The following is a 25,399-nucleotide window of genomic DNA, read 5'->3' as shown; positions in this document are numbered from 1 at the left end:
TTAGATATTTATGGTCTGACAAATAGTAGGAATTCATGTTACTGCCATTTTTTCAAAGTCAAGCTCAATTTCTGTTTTCTTAGACCAAAAACACCACTTGATTATTCTTTCTCAAGGTCATTTGTTGAGCAGTACTAAGTTTGTACTGGCTCTTCCGGCAAACAATGGAATGTATAGAAAGAACACTATTTAGGACCTATGAGATCTAGACTCTACCTGCAGCTCAGCCACAATCACCAGCTATAAAATACTGGACAAGAAACCTTAAAATTCAGTGTCTTTATCTGTAAAATGAAGTGGTTAAACCAACTCTTTAGGGATCCCTGGGTGGCGCAGCGGTTTGGCGCCTGCCTTTGGCCCAGGGCGCGATCCTGGAGACCCGGGATCGAATCCCACGTCGGGCTCCTGGTGCATGGAGCCCGCTTCTCCTTCTGCCCGTGTCTCTGCCTCTCTCTCTCTCTCTCTGTGTGACTATCATAAATAAAAAAAAAAAAAAAATTAAAAAAATAATAAACCAACTCTTTATTTGTAAAATGAAGTGGTTAAACCAACTCTCTTTCTTTTTAAAGATTTTATTTATCTGAGAGAGCGAGAACAAGTGAGCCCACATGTGCAAGCCAGAAGAGGAGCAAAGAGAGGAGAAAGAATCTCCAGCAGACCCTAGTTGAGCATGGAATCTGATGAAAGGCTCCATCTCATAACTCTGAGATTGTGACCTGAGCTGAAATCAAGAGTTGGGTGTTTAATCAACTGAGTCACCCAGGAGCCTCTAAACCAAGTATTTCTAAGGTCCTTTAAAGATATTTCTTTTTTTTAATATATTTTTTTAAGATTTTATTTATTTATTAATGAAAGAGAAAGAGAGAGAGAGAAAGAGAGAGAGAGAGAGAGGGGCAGAGACACAGGCAGAGGGAGAAGCAGGCTCCATGCAGGGAGCCCACGTGGGACTTGATCCCGGCTCTCCAGGATCAGACCCTGGGCTGAAGGTGGCGCTAAACCGCTGAGTCACCTGAGCTGCCCAAAGATATTTCATTCTAGGATCCAATTATATTAGCAGATACTCTGCAGGACACAGTATCCTGAAACTATAATTCTAAATGCCAAAGAAATTAATGAAATCTTTAAACATTTGCAGCAAACTACTCAACTCAAAAGTACAAAGGCTGAGGAAGTCTGGGCACGCGGCATATCCTTATCCCTAGGACCAAGAGGAGTCCACTGTTCTCTTCCCTAAATTAGCTTCTCCTCAGCTCTTCCTAATTCCAGGTCTTTTTAGATCTACTTAGGTACTTAATATCCCTAGAATGAATAAAAAATACCTATTCCATGCTCTCAGACCACGTTGTATATACATCTATTATAGCCCTTATCCCTTTATCACATAAATAATTATGACACTATTTCTTTCTACAACAAAACTATACATAAATATCTGAAATAATTTTCTTTTCTCTTATTCTTTCTTTTCATTCATTCATCTCTTATGTAAGCCTGGTCCCAAACATAGCAGTTACGACATACGTGTAATACCACAGAAATACAATTTATTTAAGTCCTAAAGGGCAGCACAGGGCCAGGTATTAGGATATATATACACACATACACATGCAAAATCTTCTAACAACCCTATGAAGTCTTTAACATTTAAACATAAGAAAAATGAGGCTGCAAAATATTGAAGAACTTACTAAAGGTCACACTGGTAGTAAATGGTATAGCTGAAATTCAAACACAAAACTCTCATAAAATGCTGAATAAATGAATGGATCAAGTTTTCCTTCCTGGTATTTTCAACGAATATTGGTTTTCTATAAAATAAAGAATCCAGGAATAGAATGTAGACAAAAGCCTAAAAAGGGATTATCTCATCTATAAATGCATATATGGTGATATAACCATTACTAATTTTTTGACAAGGTTTACTTCCATGTTAACACATGAGTGAAGAAAATGCATACATACATAAAGATTTAGAAAATTCTATTTACTTAACAACTGTCTACTAAATACAAACATACTGTCTTTCTCAATTCCTAGCAGCAACCTCCCTGGCTTAGTTCTCTAGGGGTTTTCCTGGAATGTGGCTAAACAGTGGTAAGAGAACTAAGCTGACCACAGATATACTCCTGGGTAATTTAGGGTACACTAAATTGTTAAATAACACAAATAATTTATGCAAAGCAGACTTTAGTGAAATATAAATTTCAACAAGCAAAGCTAAAAGAACACATGTAGAAGTATCATTTACTAACCACACAAACATCTGCTTGTTTGCATGAACAGGTTGGGCTGATTAGTAACTCCAGCTGAGACCGCAATTTCTCATCATCACCAAGGACCTGGTTAAATTTCTTCACAAAATCTTGTGCTTTCCCAGGGTCAGGCAAATTCTCTATAAAATTGAAAGAGAATCAGTATTATAAAAGAAAAACTACTAAACTAAAAGTAAGCTTTCTAAAAAATAATATTGAGCTATCAAAAGACATCAGCTTAATTGGTTCTCAGAAATAAAATTAAGAGGATTATTTTCTCTTACTTGGTATTAAATTGATAGTTCCAGTGTGTAAATTATTTGTTTTGATGTTTACACACACACGCACACACAAAGAGAGTGAATAAACAAACTCACTTGCTATGGTCATCAGTTTTCCAAACATGGCAGAACAGTTAGCCTCTGACTGAAATTTAAAACAAAAACAAAAGAAGTCAAATGTGCTACCAAATTTCTGTAAGAAAATCCAAAATTACACATTTAAAGCAAAACAAAACAAAACAAAAAAACAAAAAACATCACAAACCAGCCACAAGAAAATTTACATCCTAAATTGATAACAAAGAATTATGGAGTAGCTAGTTACAATAAGCAGAAGGAAAGGTGAGGTCAGAAGGAAGTTCTTTAAAAACTAAAAAAGAGTACATAACTTCCATAGGAAAAACATTTTGCCAGAAGATTGAAGATAATCAAAACAATTATCATATCAAAATTATTGTGAAACCATACATCAAAGAAAATTAAAAATGTGAAGAGTAGAGAAAAATTTCTTCCTGAATAGTTCTATTAACTATTTTGTGGCCTATTACTTGAGAATATCACCTCGCTTCCAAAAAGTAATTCCATACAGTCCAACACAACAAAGTATTACTTTATTACTAAATTTGTATGGAATTTTAGTAATTTGAATCAGAAATTGGTAAACTATGGTCCTATGGACCATCTGTTTTTGTTAAAGGTTTGCTGAAACACAGTCACATTCATTCATTTACAGATTGTCTATGACTGCTTTTGTAATTTTATAAAGGCAGAGTTGAGCATTTCACCAGAGACTTTATGGCTAGGAAAGCCTAGATTTTTACAATCTGATCATTTACAAAAAAAGTTTGCCAACCCTTGCTTTAGCATCAATAGACCCTTGAAGGGTCTCTAAGATTCCTTAGTTAAGAACATCTCTTCTAGCAAACACATTTAGAAGTATATTAGAAAGTATACTAAGAAATTATACAAGTTTCTTTCCCTCATCTTCCAGAAGACTTTTTTTTGTTAATTTGACTTTGCCATATTTATAAGATTGGTACCTGATGTGATACTGACTCTACACTGAAGGACCCAAAATCATGGAGTAAAAAAAAAAAAAATCATGATTTCTCATAACATTTTATCTTGAGGTTTAATTATAATTATTTGAAAATTAATGAACAATGTATAAATTCTTAGTATCTAAAATGATAAACTAGAAACTATCATTTCTTTGTTCATGCTACAAAGTAAGATTTTGTTATATTCTCTACAGTGAAAATTTAGCTTGGAAAACTACAGAAATTATGCATTACTGACATTTGGAAAACAGAATAGTTTTTACCTGCTTCATAATAGGTACAGAAAAACTGAATAATGACATAACAAACTATTAATTTAAACAAATCTTGAACCTACTGTAGGTTGCTTGTGCAAATCCAAGAGTTCTCGTACATGACTTCGAAGCATGTTCTGACATTTCCACATTTCATTGAGAGCTCTGTTAATAAAGTTATAAATATGAAAAAAATACGTAATATAACAATTCTGGTAATTATTCAACTTTACTACTTTTCTTGTTGCATGGTATATATCTATACCATGCTTCTACATCTACCTAAAATTTTAAACACCAGTACTGGTATTTATTTATAGGATTAAGTAAGGCAGGTTAGTTTAAAATGGTAAATAAAAGGATTCTTATGAGAAAAAATATTTGAGAAGTTTAGAAAGATGAAGAGGATCTTTCTAGGTAAATGAAGGGACTGAAAAGACCTTTTTTGTTTGTTTGTTTTTTAAAGATTTTATTTATGTATTTGAAAGAGAGTGGGAGCAAGTGAGCACAAGCTGGGGGTAGTGGCAAAAGGAGAGGGAGAAGCAGACTCCCCACTGAGCAGGAAGCCAGACCTGGAGCTCCAACTCAGGACCCAGAGCCAAAGACAGAGGCATAACCGACTAAGGCACCCAGGCGCCCAGGGACTAAAAGACATTCTAAGCAGAATCAGAATGTTATAGTACCAAAAAAGATAAAATGTCATCAAAATGGTTGGGATAGAAAACATACATTCATTCATTCATTCATTCATTCATTCATTTATTTATTTATTATTATTTATTCATGAGAGACACATACACACAGAGCCAGAGACACAGTGGGAGAAGCAGGCTCCATGCAGGAAGCCCGACGCGGGACCCGATCTCAGGTCTTCAGGATTACACCCTGGGCCGAAGGCGGCGCTAAACCACTGAGCCACCAGGGCTGCCCGGGCTAGAAAACTTTAAAAAATTTTTTATAGATTTGAAGCACAAAGTATGAATGAAGTAGCACCAGGAAGCTGGAACATACTATAGAAAAGAATCAGATCATAAAGGCATTTTCATGGCAGGCTAAGAGATACTTATGCATAAAGAGCTGCAGAAATGAACTTCTTAGAAATGATGAGATTCAAGACACCAAATTTAACTTGAGTGGCCTTATTCTTCTAGCTTCCTTTCTCTCCATGAAAGCAGATTTTCTTCTTTCACAAACCCAGTCCATAATTCCAGGTGCCCAGAAGGATCTCTGAGACATTAGTCTATATTAGAGTATTATTTGCCAATATTTTGAAATATAAAGAGACCAAAACTTTAGGCCAGGGATTTACTACCCAGGGTGAGCATTAGGAATCATTTGTACATTAAAAAAAAAAAAAAAAAAGGCTAATGGCTCCTAATGTAATACACTAATGTTATAACATAACCTCTGTAGAATTTCTGCTGAAAATGCATAATCTCAGTCGAATAATGAGGAAACCATGGATGAAACCAAATCAAGGGACTATTCTACAAAACTAGACTGGACCATGCATACTCTTCCCTGATCATCAAAGTTATCAAAGACAAAGAAAGACCAAGGAATAGCTCCAAATTAAGAAACTAGTGACCTGACAACCAAATATGCAATCTGCAATCCTAAAAAGGGGGGAAAAATCCCCATAAAGCACATTATTGGAACAACTGAGGAAACTTAAATACACATTAGGTTAGACAGTTATAGCGATGTTAAACCTCTGGATTTTGATAAGAGTTACATAAGAAAATATCCTTGTTCTTAGGGAATATACACTGAAATATTTAGAGCTAAAGGGATCTAATGTCTGCAAATTACCCTCAAATGGCTCAGAAGAAAATATTTATGTAGAGATAAAGAAAAAGTATATGCAAATCGCAAATGATAGCGCATATGATGAATCAGGATAAAAGGGATATCATAATGTTTTGTACTATTCCCACAACTTTTCTCTAAGTTTGAAATTATATGGAAGTTAAAAGACAAATACATAAGATATACAAATATTATAAGTATAATAATACACACATACACACAAGCTGAGGTTCTTTTCAGAAGAATCAGAATTTTCAACAACAGAACATGTTTACTTTTTAAAAAGCTTTATTACTGTGGAGGACCATCCTAGCAAGCCTTGGACAGCTGAAGTTTATGCCAATTGCCTGATCAAAAATATTAACAGCGCCTTTCAGTTTAAAAAATATCCCAGTTCAAATAACCAATCATGTGGTCATTCTACATAGAGGTGATTTTGATATGCTTTCCTAAAAAAGAAGCAGTATTAAGTTCTTAGAATTAGTACTGTAAAGCTCCAATAGTGTAATTTAGATCCCCTTCAACAGGTAGGGGAGTAATTTTGATATGGGGATTTCTTTGAATCCCTGAAACTATATTACCAACCCAGTTTCTAAATATGTCTACACATTTGGGAATATTTTTTGCTTTTAATTTATCTGAACTTATAAAATGTTTCTCTATAATATTTATCTGAAGCTCTCTTTTTTGTCTTAAAAGAGTGTGCACAAGTGTGCGAGGGTAGGGCACAGAGGGAGACAAAGAATTGTAAGCAAGCTCTACACCCAGCATGGAGTCCTACCCAGGGCTGGATCTCATGACCCTGAGTATCATGATCTGAGCCAAAACCAAGAGTTGGATACTTAACTGAGATACCCCTGAGGTTCTTGATTCAACCAGAAGAAGCAACAACCCTATCAATAATTAGATAAGGTGAAGTCGTTTTTACAAAATTGTTAACTCCAATCATTTAAAAAGTAACTTACTTAAAAAAATAATAATGAAATAAAATAAATAAAAAGTAACTTACTTGACAGCATTTGGATCCAAACTAGCGTATAAATAATACAAGCATTTCATTCTCTCTTCTGTTTCCAGGTTGTGGGGGACAAGATACTGAGCAAAGATTTTCTCTACCAACAGTCTATCAAACAAAAAATTCCAGTAACATAATTATTGTTTTTCAGAAGGAACAGCCCATTTATATTTGTATGTGTACAAATACAAAGGAAAAGATTAATAGGTGACCAGACCCTTGCCTTCAAGTATGGTTTTTATTTGGTGGTGGTTGTTTTCTTGAGAAAACTCTATTCTCAACATGGGGCTTGAACTCACGAAATTAAGAGTTGCATGCTCTACTGACTAAGACAGGCAGGAACCCTGCAGTACAGTTATTTTTAAAGCTGGAGCAATGGTTGCTATTTGTGGCTTTACTTTTTAATTTGTCAGTATGGGACATTTGTTCTACAAGGGTTATATGTTATTACTAAACACAGGGTGCTAGGCTGTTCCAGCTATTCTTCACCAGTCCTGAGATACAGGAAATTACTTAACACTACATATAAAGCTATGATCAAGAACAGCTAATTCTCAAAAACAAAACAAAACCCCAACAACACACAAAAACAAACAAAACACTAATTTCTTCCAATTACAGTCCAATTCTTTTCTCATGTTGTCATTTAAAAAGAAAAAAAATCAAGGGGATCTCCCTTCATATTACTTCCTGAAAATTTAGCTTTTCCTGTGTATATCTGATCTCCACTCCACAGTCTAAATCCCTTATTGATACTGGAATAACCTTCTTGCTAAGCTAATATTTATTATTCAATATCACTAGAATGAGACAATATAAGAAATCCTCATTAATCAATGAAATACACAGCCAGTGATACTAATCAAATTCTATAAAACATTGCAAAGTATTTTGCAAAAACTAAAATCATTACAACCCAATACAGAATTATAAGTAACATTAAAAAACTGAAAACAATATAAGTCCTTATCAGAAGAAAAAAAAATTTGTAACTAAGTATGGGGATGGATGTTAAGTTGACATACCCTGGTGATCTTTTCCAAGTATATACAAATACAGAATCATTACGTTGCATACCTAAAACCAATGTAATATTATATGTCGACTATACCTTCAGCATCATTATGTTGCATACCTGAAACTAATGTAATGTTATATGTCGACTATACCTCAATAAAAAAACATCACTGCCTCTATTGATACCTACAGTGTTGCAAAAAAGCAAAAATAATAACTAACAGTTACTGAATAGTCCCATATCGCCAGGCATTGGACTAGGAACATTTAGGTTCATTTTTTTAATTTAATACACGTAAGGGAAGGGAAGCTTGTAAGGGAAGCTGTATTATTACATTTTAGATAAAACTAAGATGCACAAGAAGTCAGCTGTGCAGAAGCACATGTCTAATAAGGGGCAGAATGAATATCTGGTCTCTGGTCTGCCTCCAAAGCCCATAGATATTTCACTAATTATGCTACTTAACAATTTCTGCCAGAGTCTTATTTAAACATAGTATGTATAAATACATAGAAAATGATTTCTTAATCTAGAAATAATTTAATAATTAAGAAGTAAATTGTTTAAAAAATAAAAGCACTTTTATATTCGACCATTCTACCAATATGTCAGACTCACTTGTCATCGATGCTATTTTGATAATAAATATGCAAAAGTTTGTCCTTTATCCAGCTGACTTTCTCTGCAGCTTCCTTTCCTGCTTCACCATGAAGACAGTATTTCTTATAGAGCTGAGCCAGACCCATCATAGCTTCTTTTCTTACTCGCCACTAAAAAGTATAAAGTTCATTGGATAAGTGAGATACCAAACTTCAGTATAATAGTCTGCAAAAATTGACATTTCTTCACTAGGCTATATAAGCAGACTTATACATACATAAACTGGCATAATATTTATTTTCTTAAGAAGCAACATATTGCTTTATCAATAACTTTGAATACATTCCTATTTATAAATCAGACTATTTTAAAAATTGTCTAAATACTAACTCACCAATTTTTTATTTCCCTCATAGCCAAGCAATCAGTAGTAGATCTTAGAGATGATTTCATTAGATTCCGTCTAAAAAACTTTGCCCAAGTTTTAGCAGTGATGAAATGGTAAAGAAGAAAGTGTGTGATTTACTCTGTAACCAAAAGCCCTACCATCTGTAATGTTTTATCCTAATTACATTCCTTTTGATATTAACTTAGAATAAGAATAGAATTTAGTATCAAGATCCTAGAATTAGGGCAGCCCAAGTGGCTCAGCGGTTTAGCGCCGCCTTCAGCCCAGGGCGTGATCCTGGAGACCCGGGATCGAGTCCCACATCAGGCTCTCTGCATGGAGCCTGCTTCTCCCTCTGCCTATGTCTCTGCCTCTCTCTCTTTCTGTGTCTCTCATGAATAAATTAAATCTTTAAAAAAAATTAAAAAAAAAAAGATCCTAGAATTACAAAGTTGGAAAGCACGTAATGATTATTATTTTTTTAAGATTTTATTTATTTATTCATTCATGAGAGATACAGAGAGAGAGAGAGAGAGAGAGGCAGAGACACAGGCAGAGGGACAAGCAGGTTCCATGCAGGGAGCCTGACGTGGGATTCGATCCTGGGTCTCCAGGATCACACCCTGGGCTGAAGGCAGCACTAAACCACTGAGCCACTCAGGCTACCCTAATGATTATTTTTTTTGTATGAGTTGACTTATTTATTTGAGAGAGAAGCATGAATTAAAAAAGAGAGAGGATGGTCAGAGGGAAAAGCAGACTCCCAGCTGAGGTGGAGAGCCAGGGCTGAATCCTGTGACTCCTGGATCATGACCTGAGCCAAAGGCAGACGCTTAATCAACTGAGCCACCCAGGCGCCTCCTTAGTGATCATTTTAAGTGGACCTTACTTTATAGATTAAAGGGGCAAATGATTTACCTAGCCACATACTAGTTAGTGGAAGAAGACTCTTTGGGACTCCTAAAGACTGGAAGAGTTTACTAGGAGGAAAGAAAGGTGGCAGGAGGAAGGCAGGAAAAAAACGAGACCATAAAAACCTACAGTTAGAACCATGACAGTGAGACAGAAATAAAAAATAACCAAGAAAAATATTTGTCTCAATAACAAATCAGAGTATACAATCTTTTGTTTATTTACATTAATATAACTTTATAATTTTTTGTATAATTTCCTCTTAGGCAAGATGAATGAAACTATGAAACTTTGAATGAATGAAACAAATGAAACTTTGTTCCTATATAACAGGTAACAGATGCTGTTTGACATTTCTCACATGAAACCAAAAAATGTAAGCAATGCAATCTAAGATTAAGTCCTGTCCCCATATTTTATACAGGAGAAACAAATTTCAGAAAGGCTATACCTAAGATCATCTAATTTATTACACCAAAATCTGGGACCTAAAATGTCCAGTAGATGCTATTTATGACCACATCATGCAGCCTCAGGAAGACTCATGTATTCAACTATTTCAGAAACTATAAACAAACATAAGCAGAATCAGGAGTGAAATGTTTCTAAAAGGAGGAAATAACACAAAAGGTAAAATCTTAAATCAAGGGTGTGTATGGAGGTGGGGGCAGGCAGGGGGGTTACCAGCTAACCATTAGGTAGAGCATCATTTCATTTAAATTAAACGTTTATTTTTTTTTAATTTTTAAAATTTTTTAAATTTTTATTTATTTATGAGTCAGAGAGAGAGAGAGAGAGAGAGAGAGAGGCAGAGATACAGGCAGAGGGAGAAGCAGGCTCCATGAACCGGGAGCCTGATGTGGGATTCGATCCCAGGTCTCCAGGATCGCGCCCTGGGCCAAAGGCAGGCGCCAAACCGCTGCGCCACCCAAGGATCCCCTAAATTAAACTTTTAAATTTAAATAATTTAAATTATTAAAGTCAAGAGGAAAAACTTGTTCAAAGTTATAATTACTGATACAGCTGAACATATTAAACACTGCTCATTTGACGCTATCTGCCTCCGCTAACAAAATAGTTATTAGACTTAAAAACTATCTCTTGCTATATTTTATAACCAAGAAATACAGTTTTATTCTGAGACTATTGGTAAACGACACTAGTTTTAGGAGGACAGTGTGTTTTCAACCTATACCTCAAATAAAACAGCACACTACAAAGGTAACTTTTGTTGAAGATGTTAATACAAAGCATGTCTAATCAGCCTGCCTTGCATGTTCTCTTGCTTACAGTTGACACTATTCCTTAGCAACTGCTTTTGTTGTTCTCAGTATTACTCTTCCTTTTCAACTCATGTTTTTAACTAACCACAGAAAGGAAATCACACAAAAAAGTAAATGAGCATACATTCTGCCCTTAGCTGGGCAAGGAAATATAGAAATATCACTTTCATATAAAGTATGATATTCTTTTAGTTCAATGAATGACAGATCCAGCTAAGTATATACAACATGATCACTTTTGAAAATGCTAACTATAAGAAAAAAACATAGGTGATCAATCTTTTGAAATTCATCATATAAGTGAAAAGGTAAAATAAAACTTTTGAAATAATTTTACTTATTTAGCACTTTAAATTTAGTAAATTACAAAAGAATAAAATTCCTCAGATCTTACCCGTTTATCCAGTGTTCTTTCTCTTACAAAGCCAAGTAGTTGATCATTTACTAAGGCAAGGTCTCTTTTGGCAGCTGTTATTATAGTAACAATGACATCATGACGAATAGCCTCTTCGGGATCATGGGATCTAACTTTCAAATATTCTGTAAGAAGAGAAAAAAAAAACTAAAGCTAAATGTTAGCTATGATATTTGTCATGTTCAGAATGACAGAAAAGACTAATGCTTTAGGCTTCTATCCATAGTGAAACAATGTTTGTAAAAAGTGGCATGAATTAAAATCATTTTTGAGGTGGCAATACCCTATATAATCAATCACAAAATAAACTATACCTCATTATTTGGTACTGAAGAGTCATATATATATATATTTTTTAAGATATTATTCATGAGAGACACAGAGAGAGGGGCAGAGACATAGGCAGAGGGAGAAACAGGCTCCCCGTGGGGAGCCTGATGTGGGCCTCAATCCCAGGACTCTGGGCCAAAGGCAGACACTCAACAACTGAGGCATCCCAAGAGTCATACATCTTAATAAAATAATGTATTTTTACCTCAACAATTCTGGAAAAGTTAAATCACAACACATTAACTGATTTATATATTCAGAACTTAAGATACAATACAAATTAAAAGAATTAAAAGAAAAATAGTAAAAAGTGCTTATTGCAAGGTTGCTGACAGGTATATTTCTGTACATTACACAATATGAAATACAGAATAACATTCTATGATCTCTAAAAAAGATTCCTAAATAATTACAATACAAACAAAACCAAAACAAAAAGTGTTTCTTTTTTGGTAAACAATATTTTGATAAAAGCATTTATTTGCTAATACCAAATAAGCAGGTTCAAACACTCTATGTTCAAGTGCAGAGTGAGAAATTCTAGTGTACTCCAGGAGATAATCGCTTTCTGGCTTATTAAAATAGATTATGTTACTATATTTAATTACCTCATAGGTATAATGATTTGTGCCCAAACCACATGTGTACCTCTTCAAACTCTGATTTCCAAAAAATTCTAAATGATTACAGTATGTAGATTTCAAATGTAATTTTATTGTATAAATATGAAATCATTTGTTAGCCCAGCACAGATAAAAATCTGAAATAGTGCCAGAGTAAAAACCTATTCAAATACTAAATTTAGGTCAAAGGCTACATCTAAAATATATTTGTGTGATTATTCTCATATTTGTAATAAATTAGCCAGCTTACCTGTGAGATCCTTTGCTAAATCTGGGTGATTCATTAAACAGTGACTGGCAAATTTCACACTTTCTAATCTCACAGGAACATGAATGTCATTAAATCTACATGGAAAAAGTTGCTAAAGATTAGTTTTAAGGCAAAATAATCATTTTTGATTAAGGCACATTATGTAAGTGCCAATAAACAACAGTTACTGAATAGAAAGTGTGTTATCATTAGAACATTTTCAAAAACATTTACCATTCTAAAATAAAGTATATGAACACATCCCCCAATCCAAATGACACACTTCGTAGAGCCCCAAATTTAAGAGCTAATTATGATGCAAAAAATAAATATTTAAAACCTATAAAATCTACTTGAAAAAAATTTATAGAGGGAAAACGCTGGAGGAATAAGAGGTAGGAAGCAAATCATAGGAGAGGTAGAGCCAGAAGTTCAAAGATGCATGTGTCATACTGCTTTACAACAAAAAAACGTTTCATATCCTGGGATGACTTGTATTAAAGTACTCTTTTAAAGGTCGAGTATATTATAAAAATGCAATAAATATGAAACACCACATGGAGATCCAAAACTGCATATGATAAAGGTAAACTTAACTCTCAAATTTAAAATGGGCTATTCATTCATTCATTCATTCGAGACATAGAGAGGCAGACCCACAGGCAGAGGGAGAAACAGGCTCCCCACACGGAGCCCAATGCGGGACTCTATCCCTGATCCCGGGATCATGACCTGAGCAGAAGGCAGGCACAGAACTGTTGAGTCACCCAGGCATCCCTTATTTATTTATTTGAGAGCTAGAGTGAGTAAGAACACAAGCCAGAGATGAGGCAGAGGGAAGAGCAGACTCCTCAATAAGCAGGGAGCCTTATGTGGGGCTCGATCCCAGGACCTGAGCAGAAGGCAGCCACTTACTGACTGAACCACCAGGGGCCCCTATTATGGGCAATTTTAAAAACATTTGTTAATCACAAATAATCTGTTTTTAAATAGCAAGAATTATTTTTATTTTTGAGTTAATCTCGTAAAATAACCAGTTAAAGTCATTTAATAAATGTCTCTCTCTGGGATGCCTGGGTGGCTCAGCAGTTGAACATCTGCCTTCGGCTGAGGGCATGATCCTGGAGTCCCAGGTCCAGGTCCCATATAGGGCTCTTTGTATGGAGCCTGCTTCTCCCTCTGCCTGTATCTCTGCCTCTCTTTCTGTCAGTCATGAATAAATTAATAAAATCTTTTAAAAAAATGAATGTCTTTCTTTTTTAAAACATTCCATTTATTTGAGAGAGAAAGAGAGAGTGAGCACGAGCAGGGGGAGGGCAGAGGGAAAGGGAGAAGCAGACTCCCTGCTGAGCAGGGAGCCCACCTTGGGGCCTGCTCCTAGGATCATGATCCCTGCCAAAGACACCCACTTAACCAACTGAGCCACCCACATGCCTCAAAAATGTCTTAATAAATAAAAATTTAAAAATATCTTTTCTTTCCTATGTAAAGATAAAAATTACAATAATTTTATTTTAATAAATCTTGGATTTAGGATTTATAAATTTTCTAACAGCCAGAGAAAAATGAAAATATTACCATTTATGATCAACTAAATTACAAAGTATCAAAACACTTATTGCTAAATAATTAAGGAAAATAATACAGTGAAACATACATTATATACATTATACATTAGTAATACATTATTAGTAACACTTCAATGAATCAGAGATTGATTATTAGAAATAGCAGTGAATGTAAAATTTTGAATATAAGGAGCCTCTTATGGTTGACTTACTTTTTACTGGTAATTGTTTTGCTCTAAACATTGAGGCAATCACAAGGACAAGACCACTTCTCTGTTTATTGACAAGTACAGTTGCTTCATTCTAAGTTCCCATAAAATCAAGTTTAATTATTCAAAATAGTCAGCATTTATAGACCTTCAAAATGGTTTGTTCTGAGCAAATTAAGATGGTGTCAGAGGTTTCTCAAATATTAAAATATAATTGACAAATCTAACTTGGGATTATTATAATGAATTCACTTTAAGAGCATTTCTAAGCCCACCTTCTAAATCAGTTGAATTAAACAAGATGAATCTAAAATATTCTCCAGAAAAAATAAAACAAGACAAAATCAGAGAGGGAGACAAACCATAAGAGACTCTTGATCAAAGGAGACAAACTGAGGGTCGCTGGAGTGGAGGAAGGTAACTGAGTGACGGACATTAAGGAGGGCACATGATGTAATGAGCACTGGGTGTTATATAAGACTGATCAGTTACTGATCTCTACCTCTGAAACCAATAATACATTATTTGTTAATTAACTGGACTTAAATAAAATTTAAAAATAAAAAAATAAACTTAAAAATAAAATATAAATGTTTTCCAGAATACTAACAGTAAAACTGACTTTTCATGCTTTGAAGCAAAGAAACATGTAAATGGAATGCAAGAGCAAATATGATAAATTTCAGATTTTTCAACCTTACCATCAAGTTGAATAGATTCTAATAATTCAAAGTTCTTGAGATAGAACATTAAAAGTTATCTGAATGAAGACCAATGTCATTTTCAATTTCAAAATCATACAATACCATATTAGTTCACAACATACATCATTCCATTAAATAAGCTATAGACCTAAAAAAATAAACACTAGTAAATGAATACATTACTAGACTGAAGAATGGCATGGAATGGGTCATTATATCTTCAGTTTCATGATTTAAAACTCTTTTAATTTAAAACTTTTAAGATGGAACATTCTCAATCTTGCCTATTTTTCTAATGACATTATTTTAGCACTGAAAGATTAAGAAGTGTTACATGTTAAATAATAAGCACCTTCATAAAAAATCTGATCTATAATTTGTTTTCCAAGAAAGACAGCAACACAGATACTAAAAAACACCTACCAATTAAAGTTTTGATATGTGTGATTTTAATCAAATGGACCATATCGACTGGCCTCCAAAACATAAGTTCAAATCCATGGAATTGTATGTTCTCTTACCGTCCAAGAAAACACTGCCAAAGAGGACGATTCTGTGTTGCCAAATCAGAATCTTTAGAACCAAACAATTTAGCTAAAAGTCGAACAACAGCTAATCGCTCTTCTCCATCATTGCTCTAACGAAAAAGAGAAAATAAATGAAGCCAAGGGTTTATTCATCAGATTACGAAAAACAACATAATACATTCCTGAGAAGCTATTTCATATTTCCACTTACAATGATGAGAACTTTAAAATATCATTTGCTCACATTTACTATGTGGAAATTAATGTGATTCCATGTAGACTGGTTCTTTCCTCTTATTTCACAACCCCTCCAACTGCTAATTTATGCCTACTTCACTGTTTGTTTGCAATCTATATAGACATTGTAGAAAAATGAAGATAATCATTCAATTCTTTTTTTTTAATTAATTTATTTTTTCATGATAGACATAGAGAGAGAGAGAGAGAGAGGCAGAGACACAGGAGGAGGGAGAAGCAGGCTCCACGCCGGGAGTCCGATGCGGGACTCAATCCCGGGACTCCAGGATTGCGCCCTGGGTCAAAGGCAGGCGCTAAACCACTGAGCCACCCAGGGATCCCCTAATCATTCAATTCTAACATTCCCCTAGGAGTCTCAGAAAAAAATTCTGTGAAGGACAAAGCTACAAATAACTCCCACCCTAATAAATTTTCCTCTTTTTTTTTTTTAAGTAGGCTACATGTCCATTGTGGAGTCCAATGCATGGTGTGAACTCACACCTTGAGATGAAGACTTGAATGCTTAACCAACTGAGCCACCCAGGTACCCCCTGCCATAGTAAATTTTCTTAGCTCCAACATAAACTCTATCAGTTAAGATTTTGATACAAGAAATTTTAATCAAGGATCCCCTAACTTACTGGAGAACACAACACTGAAGAATGTCATGATTCAAGAAAACTCATTTTAATAGAAGAACAAGAATGGTAAGAAGATTTAAAAGATCAGGTAAATTGAACACTATAAAAAAATCCAAATTTAGTTTGAAGTTGTTTTTTTTTTTTTTTTTGATAAAGGCCTCAAATTTTCTTATCCTGAATCAAAATATGCTATGAATTGTTTCAGTTTCACTAGTGATGTCACATCTTAATATAAATTATTCTGAAACCATATGGTGTGTGAAACTTTAAAAATCACATATCACTAGCAAAATAAAGGCAGTAACAAAAAGCAATTGCTAACTTTTTCAAGGATTCATATAAAGAGTAATACCAGAATGCTAACAAAGAAATATTTATGGAAAAAGACAGCAAGTTAAAAAAACAAAGACTACAAATAGCTATGAATAGCTTATCTTTCAGGAATAGGAGTTTTGTGGGCTAAAATAGCCAAACTTATCAAACAGAGGTAAAAATGAAAATTGTCGGGCAGCCCCAGTGGTGCAGCGGTTTAGCGCTGCCTGCAGCCCGGGGTGTGATCCTGGAGGCCCAGGATCGAGTCTCGCGTCGGGCTCCTTGCATGGAACCTGCTTCTCCCTCTGCCTGTGTCTCTGCCTCTCTCTCTCTCTGTGTCTCTCATGAATAAATAAATAAAATATTAAAAAAAAAAATGAAAACTGTCTCAAGGTTTAACAATAATAATTACAAAAATGAATTTTTCTGACAAAGTTTTTCTCAAGTAATGAGACAACAATGTAGATTTGAACCTTTTTAGTCCAATCAACAAACCAATATGAGTTATTTTTTTTTTTAAAGAAAAATGTCAAAAACTAAAATAAGTGGAAGTTTTCTTCTATTTACAAGTGACTATTTCAGTGGCTTAGTGATTATTCCAAATGATGTGACATTTTTAATCTATATTTTTAACTACTGAAACTGAGTAAAAACTCACCCCACCTTTTTAAAATTTAAAATATACTCCTTGAGTAAGACTGAAATATGATTATAATAATGGTAAATTGTTTTTGGTGCAAAAATCATTTGATGTCTTTGAGGTGGTGTCTCCCTCAGTTTACTTTTAGTCCACACATAGAAACCTACAAATCTAGTTCTTAATTGCTTCCCACCAACTATCATGTTTAAGGACTGAAGAGGTATGACTTTTCATACTCAGAGTCTAAGAAGAGATTAAGAGAAAATATTTTAATGCCCTATACCTAGAAATAATTTGGTATGGAAACATCTTTAGGCTGTTGTTAAAAAAAAACTTTTAATATTAGAAATAAAACAAAATCTTGTTATCCATATAATATTTTTCATGTAATAGAGTTTCTTAGCTTGATACAATGTCCTCTTATACACAATAACAAATGTTTATAATGAAGACAATATGGACAATTTTTTCCCCATTTTTTTGGAGAGGGAGGGAGGGGGAGAGGGAGACATATACTCTTAAGCAGGTCCCATGCCCAGTGTTCATGAGTGGAGGCGACAGAGGAGTGAGGGAGACAAGCATACTCCACACTGAGCACTAACTCCAATGGGGGTTGGCAACAATGAGATCATGACCTGAGCCAAAAGCAAGAGTGGGATACTTAATACCAACTGAACCACCCAGGTTCCCCCAGTATGGATAATTCCTAACCATCACGTATATATGCTGAAAGTGTCTGAAAACTGGAGTTCTAATCCTAAGTCTGTTTTAATTGTGCAACTTGGCAAAATATTTCATCTTAAGTTTTTCATCTAAAAATCAGAACTAAAAATTGGGATCCCTGGGTGGCGCAGCGGTTTGGCGCCGGCCTTTGGCCCAGGGCGCGATCCTGGAGACCCAGGATCGAATCCCACGTCGGGCTCCCGGTGCATGGAGCCTGCTTCTCCCTCTGCCTATGTCTCTGCCTCTCTCTCTCGCTCTCTCTGTGTGACTATCATAAATAAATAAAAATTAAAAAAAAAAAATCAGAACTAAAAATAAATAAATACATAAATAAATAAATAAAAATAAAAAACAAAAATAAAAATCAGAACTATAATGTTGGTCCTAACTACACCACAGTTTGACTTAAGGATCAAATAGGATACTGGATATCAAAAACATTTCACAAAGCCTAGAATATTAAGCAAATGTAAGCTGTTATCACCCACAGTTCAACTGGGATAGGGGATTGAGGGTCAAGACTTTATGTTTTTTGGGGAGTTATAAATCCCTTACTTAGTTGGCTATACAAAATAAGATATGCCCCAAGTCATACAGTAAAACTTTTGTCCTTGATCTATACTACGGAAGATTCATATAGTTGTGACTAAGACCCTTTGAGCACTCAATCTGAAAGCTTTTGATGTTCTAAAACATACCTACCTAATAATAGTATTTAATAAAATATGTATTGTAATGTATAATGCCATTTTTCATATCTATTATTTGTGTCACTGTGTTTATCAGATATTCCATTACTAGGAGACTTAGAATTTTCACATGTAATTCTCCTATCACACCCAGATTAGAGACTGTTTACCGAAATTAAAAATGTATACCTTAACTAAATGTAAGAAGATAAATTGAACTCACATTTTATTCTTTTTAAAGAGGAAAACAATATTTATATCTTTTACAATTCTATATAAATTTTTCTCTTAAAGCTTAAAGGACTTAAAAATTATAGTCAGTCCTACCTTTAGTTTGAATTCAAGCTGCGGCATGACAGACAATAATAAATGAGGATCTATTGCAAAAAGTTCCTGAATCAGATCAAATACATGTTCTGACAAATCACTTACAGACGATCTTCCCAGCACCAGGACTTGATTGAAAAACTAAAGGAGATTTAAACAAAAATAAAATATTCATTTCACTTAAAAACGGACAGACTTTTAATAAATGTGAGTCTAAAAAAGATATAATTAGGCATTACATATACAACTGAAAGGGATGAAACAAAACAGACATTTCAACTACTAATATATAATGGAACAGTCACTAAAACAGAATAAATTTCTAAATATCTAGCTATGAATGTTACAGCGAAAAAGGTAAAAATGAATTTATTTGTTAGCTTTTTCCAAATTGAGATGGTATTTCTAGAAATCTTGACTTTCATAAAAACAAAACAGCTTTGGTACTTTAACTCATTATAAAGAATTTTATAGAGAAATTTCTTTATAACAGAAAAACTTTAAAGTCTCAATCTTTTTGCATTTTACTTAAGTAAAAACTTTAAAGTCTCAATCTTTTTGCATTTTACTTAAGTCTGATTAATTAGTTATGAGTGTAGTAATAAAGACTACGTAAAGGTGGGGGCTGAGTTTTTTTTTTTAATACCCAGAGAAAATAAAATAACATTTAACTCAGAAGACCAATAGAATAAAAAAGTGATAATTTAAAAGAATGCTAGAAGAAACAAATATCAAAAGCCCCTCCCTGCCAACACATACACACCTAGAAAAAAGATATTTAATTTAAAAAAAAAATTAAAATGCTAAAGAGGCAGTTCTATATAACTGAGATAGTACATATTTCTGGTAGTATCATCAAACAATGTATTTCCTTTGAAAAGGAACACACATTAGAAGTTAGAAAGTATTTATACTGACTACGCAGACCCTGGAAAATTTTTTTTTTAAGTTTTAACAAGATTAAATAATGTACTTATAAAAAATGAATACCAACAGAACAATAATTCTGGAAGGATAAATGAAAGTCTATTGGCAATGATTATTTCTGAGAAGTGAGAACACGGTATTCAGAGTTGAAGAAAAGACACCATTCACAGTATATTCTTTTGTGAAAAGAAACTTTTCCTTTCACCATGTTTAAATATTAACTTAGTAACAAAAATAATACTAACACTTCATACCATTAAATTAATATACTCTCACTTAGGTTTTTTATATGTGGAAAATAATTCAACCATAGATAAATGCTACATTCACAAAGATAATCAACTGCTAAAGGAAAAAAAACTGCTAAAGGAAAACAATGAAAACTCTAAATGTAAGATACTAAGGAAATGGTTAGGTAAACTACGTATATATGTCAACTGAAAGAAACATTTATAGTCATTTATATTATAAAGAAATAATTTCAAAATATAGAAATATATATTAATACGGATAATTCAAAATTTATATAGAGTGTGAAAAAAGTTACGATGTGAGCAAATGTGCAACAGAATGAACTGTTACATTAGGAAGAATCATAAATTATTCTAGATTATTGATTTTTAAGTAGAAAAAAACCTTGAATATAGTCAAAAATGTATTTTTGTTAATATATAACTACCTAAGAAATAAAAGAGTTCAGAGGAAAGACTTAGAAAAATAAAGATACAAAAAAAGGAGAAAGTGAAAGATATCAGCATATTCAGGAGATAAAAAGAAATATAAACACAAAGGCAGCAAAAGAGGGGATGAGAGTTATAGGTAAATTTTTTTTTTTTTTTTTAGTTTTTATTTATTCATGAGAGACAGAAAGAGAGAGAGGCAGAGACACAGGCAGAGGGAGAAGTAGGCTCCATGCAGGGAGCCTGATGTGGGACTCGATCCCTGGTCTCCAGGATCAGGCCCTGGGCTGAAGGCGGTGCTAAACCGCTGAGCCACTCAGGCTGCCCCTATAGGTAAATTTTTATAAAATATCCTCTATTTTATGCCATCTAAAAATAATGTCAAAGCTTATACTTTATGCTGCTTTTGGGCACATCTGGATATATCAGTTCTTTCATGTATTTGTTTTAAATAGATGAAATCATTTATACACTAAGGAAAACTATATGTGAAAGGCCTCAATAAATTAATACAATGGATTAAGAATTATATAATTATGGAATAAATATGAACAGAAATACATACATTGGCAATGCATGCCTCAATGGTCTGGACTGTCCTTTTCAATAAGACTTTTGCAAGGTCAAAGGACTGTTTATTTAAGTTCTGAAACACAATAAAAATACACAAAGTTACAAATGAATTCGTGAATTTATGAGACAACCATGACAGTACTATAATTTTCAAATCTACAAACCATAAAGCAAAATATATCACTGAATCCCATTCAAGGTTTTACTCGATATTCTTTAGTCAAGTGGTCTTAAAATGCAAAAGCTGCAAATACTACAACTCTAAATCAAAAACTAAAATATATTACACAGCCAAAAGCCAAACCCTATATTATGTTTAGTTTTATTAAACTGAAAATGGACCCAAGGCTTTTTGGGTTAACCAATTTGAACTGCCAATTATGCCCCCATATCTAAATGAATTTACACACATATACCCTGTCTAACCCACCATCCAAAGTACTTCATTGTCTAATCAATGTGTGATCTAAGAAAGAGTACACCTAGAAAATGTTAAGAAAAATACTTGGTCAACTAGATACTTTTGAAACCTGAATGTTATGTTTGCTCTTCAAGATTCGCAGTATACTGTAACAAATTAAAGGGTCTGAGAAAGGCCATGGAAAAGACATATTTAATTTTTAAAAACTTATTTGGAAATGGATTTCTTATTTTAAAAAGTACCTGTCAACACCTCTATACTTTGACTTTTTGGACGAAAATGAGATTTATTCACCATCATCTTGCACCTTTCCCAAAAAAGGCTAGGAAACCCTATACTCTAGGTGAGTAATCAGCAAACTTCTCTTGCAAAAACCCAGATGGTAAATATTTTAGGCTTTTTGCGTCCTATAGTTACTGCTGCAACTACACAATTCTGCTGATGAGTGTGAAATAGCCAGAGACAAAATGAAAATGAGTGTGGTTGAGTTCAAATAAATCTTTATTTACATAAACAGGTAGTGGACTAGATTTGGTCCACAAGCCACAGCTTCTTAACTTTTCTTCCATTGGCAAAAGGATAAAATTAGCTCAAAATTAAGCTTTCTATTTCCTAAAATGGTGAATTTTACCATTGTATTTCCTAAAATGGTAAATTCCTAATCATAAAAATATTTTGAATAAAAAAATACATATATATTTTCTGACTAGAATATAAACACCAAATATGTTATCTATTCCTCTAGTTTTTCCTCTCTTATTTTGCCTGACATATACGCTGCCCCCCCTTTGTCATACTCTCAAAATTTTGGCCAATTATATATTTATTTGAATTAATAAAATGCAAATAATACTTGGAGGCAGGAGAACTTCTAATTAATTGCCAGTGTAACTGGATACATTGTTCATCCATCTGATAACAGGTCACTGAACTATTAGAGGAAAAGAGCAAGAGGGTAAATATCAACAGTAAGGTAGGACTGAGTACAGCCCTGTGGTAGGGCTTGTGGAAAGCTAAGTCCTTCAGTTCCTTAGGGAGAAGTAGCAGAGAGGAACAGAAAGAAGAAACAGGGAGAAACATACAGCTGTGAATCATCTCTTTGCCTTTAAGAGTAATCATACAGTTCCAGCTTCTGCCCAAATCTTTTTCTGAAAATGTCCAAGAAAAATGGATTCTGAAAAGAAATACAATCCCTATGTTCCACCATCTGTGTTACAGAGGAGGAAATACATTTTCCTTCCCCCCAAAACCAACATAAAACCCCAACAAAACAAAACACCTAACCAAAACAGTACTCTCTCTCCTTCTAATTCCCACATTACGTATGAGTGGTGAATGTGAAGGATTTTTGTGTTCCAGGAAATCGGCAGTACTTCACTGAATGAAAATCTTCTATGATACATGTTAATAAATCTTCTAAAAACAATAGCTATAAAACTGATGTGTTATACTATTTTATTGGGGCTAGAAGTGATAGTGGGAATAATTATGTGAAATCATAAATGGTGGAAAACAATTATTTTTCATGTGTCTAGTACTATCTTTAAACATTAACCCTTAATATCTTCATATTATACAGACCTTATGTGCAGGAATGAGGTTAATAAGAATGGAGTCCAGTAATTCTTGAGTAACTCCATCACCTTCCATGATGATAGAACTCATCAAGTCTAACATGTGCATTTGTACCTTCTTATTGTGGCTATTGCTTTAAAAAAAAAAAAAAAAAAGGAAGAAGAAGAAAAGGAAATAAAATCAGGCTTACAAAAATAAAATTATACTTCCCAGTTTAAAACAACTATCTCAGATAAAGAATTTCATTTGAAGAAACCATGCCATTTAACGGCAAAGAAATTTTGACCGCTCTATTTACTTTCTCCCTCTGCTGACTATAACAACAGCTGTAAGGTATTGTTGTAAAGTATCTTACAAAACCAAAGACCTCGAAAATGAATTAAGTCACTACACAATTAGAATTCAAAGGTGAGTTAAAGTCAACCAAATGAAAACATCAACTTCAAAGGACATCTTTGCTTACATGTCCCCAGATTTTAAAAAGTGATAAAATGTTAATTAAGAAAACAAAACAAAAAAAAGTACAAGATAATGAAAGTAGACAGTTTTTCATCCTTTTTATCCTTTTAGATCTTAATACATTCCCCAAAATAAAATTATAAACACCAAAAAACCCCTCAGCTAATATAAGTAATTTCTGCTATAAAATCTTTGTCACTAGAGGTTTTAGTTCACCGATTCTGAAAATCCAAAATCGGATATAAAATGTTTACTAGAATTTCTGACTAGAAGGTTCTGAAAGTATCATTTGGATATCTCACAAAGAATTTCAAACAAATGGGGTAGCTCTGGTGGCTCAGAGGTTTAGCACCACCTTCACCCCAGGGCCTAATCCTGGAGACCTGGGATCGAGTCCCACATCAGGTTCCCTGCATGGAGCCTGCTTGTCCCTCTGCCTGTGTCTCTGCCAATCTCTCTCTCTCTCTCATAAATAAATAAAATCTTAAAAAAAAAAATCTTAAAAAAAAGTTTAAATCAAGACAAAATTTTAACGTCACTTATGTATCTAATTAAAAAAAAAATAAACCTGAAATAATGTATAAGAGACCTGTTGAGCACTTGATGATAAAATGCAGACAAAAACTTAAGTGGGTGAAAAAATTCCCACATTAGATAACCCTGTTTCTCACAACTTTTAGAAAGATACTCCCATTGCATGTCCTCTTCCAAATATCCTATTTTACCTTACTAAAAGCCAAGGTCATGAAGGATCAGCTATGTAGTGTTAGAGTGAGTGTATAAGGGGGAAAAAAATAGAAATACTCAGCTTGATGCAAAAAAACTGAAGAGAGCATTTAACTCTCAGACCCAAATGTACTTGGGGATGGGAAAGAACCAAAGTGAAGAGACACAAAAACAGACTTAAAATGGTTTCCACAGGTTGCAGTTAAGATACAATAACTGTGAAAGGATTTATCTTCCTACCTGAAACTAAAAACCTGAAAATATATGAAATGACAGTTTTTAGACACTGAACATCATGCACATGTGGCTGAGAGAGGGAAACATTTTCCCAACTTAGTGGCTGGTAAGTTTCCCTGCTGCAGTGTGGGGAAGGAAGATCCTGACAGAACCTAGAGGCTGTATGTGGAAAGACTAGAGTTCGCAGGGCAGAATGTCAGAAGGGAGAGACCTACTAAGACAGTAGGTTTGTAAAGGGTATCCAAGTTTTCAAGTGCTCGCTTACTGATCAGCACATGCACGTGAGGAAAAGTCTTGTGTTTGGGAAGGGCACCACCTGAAAGGAGCAGAAGGAATAATCCCTGGAACAAGGGTCTTAGAATAGTGCATGTTCCAACCACAGAGAATATCTCACAACTCATAGGGCATCTTGTAATCAGACTGGTAAACCCACATACCCAAGCTCAACAAGCCCCAAGCACAAGAAAAAGAAAGAAAACTCCACCATGGTCATAATTAAATTGTTTAAAACCAGTAATGAAGAGAAAATCTTCAAAGTGGGTAGAGAAAGAAAAAAAAGATAACATCATGTACAGAGGAACACAGATTAAAAATGATAAAAACTTTTCATTAGAAACAGTGAAAACCAGAAGATGGAATAACATCTTTAAAAGTACTGAAAGAGGGATCCCTGGGTGGCTCAGCGGTTTAGCGCCTGCCTTTGGCCCAGGGCGCAATCCTGGAGTCCCAGGAT

At 34.1% G+C, this 25,399-nt stretch overlaps 1 protein-coding gene across 4 annotated transcripts in view; it reads right to left on the bottom strand.

The window, feature by feature from the left end:
* Window positions 1-25,399, bottom strand: part of PDS5A (PDS5 cohesin associated factor A) — a 152,092-nt gene that overhangs the window by 64,716 nt on the left and 61,977 nt on the right. For all 4 annotated transcript variants that reach the window (XR_013368760.1, XR_013368764.1, XM_077879064.1 and 1 more), the window contains exons 6-16: window positions 23,251-23,377; window positions 21,241-21,321; window positions 19,069-19,209; window positions 15,494-15,609; window positions 12,492-12,586; window positions 11,268-11,413; window positions 8,309-8,460; window positions 6,667-6,780; window positions 3,932-4,013; window positions 2,630-2,678; window positions 2,253-2,392 (exon numbers count right to left, since the gene is read on the bottom strand). Coding sequence is in view for 2 of the 4 variants with exons in the window: in XM_077879064.1 (XP_077735190.1) it covers window positions 2,253-2,392; window positions 2,630-2,678; window positions 3,932-4,013; window positions 6,667-6,780; window positions 8,309-8,460; window positions 11,268-11,413; window positions 12,492-12,586; window positions 15,494-15,609; window positions 19,069-19,209; window positions 21,241-21,321; window positions 23,251-23,377 (1,243 nt within the window). In the remaining 2 variants the exon portion in view is untranslated. The remainder of the gene's footprint in view (window positions 1-2,252; window positions 2,393-2,629; window positions 2,679-3,931; window positions 4,014-6,666; window positions 6,781-8,308; window positions 8,461-11,267; window positions 11,414-12,491; window positions 12,587-15,493; window positions 15,610-19,068; window positions 19,210-21,240; window positions 21,322-23,250; window positions 23,378-25,399) is intronic.

This window comes from Canis aureus, chromosome 2 (genome assembly GCF_053574225.1).
Source record: "Canis aureus isolate CA01 chromosome 2, VMU_Caureus_v.1.0, whole genome shotgun sequence".
NCBI lineage: Eukaryota > Metazoa > Chordata > Mammalia > Carnivora > Canidae > Canis > Canis aureus.
Note: the sequence above shows the minus strand (reverse complement) of the source record. Positions and strands in the feature narration are given on the sequence as shown.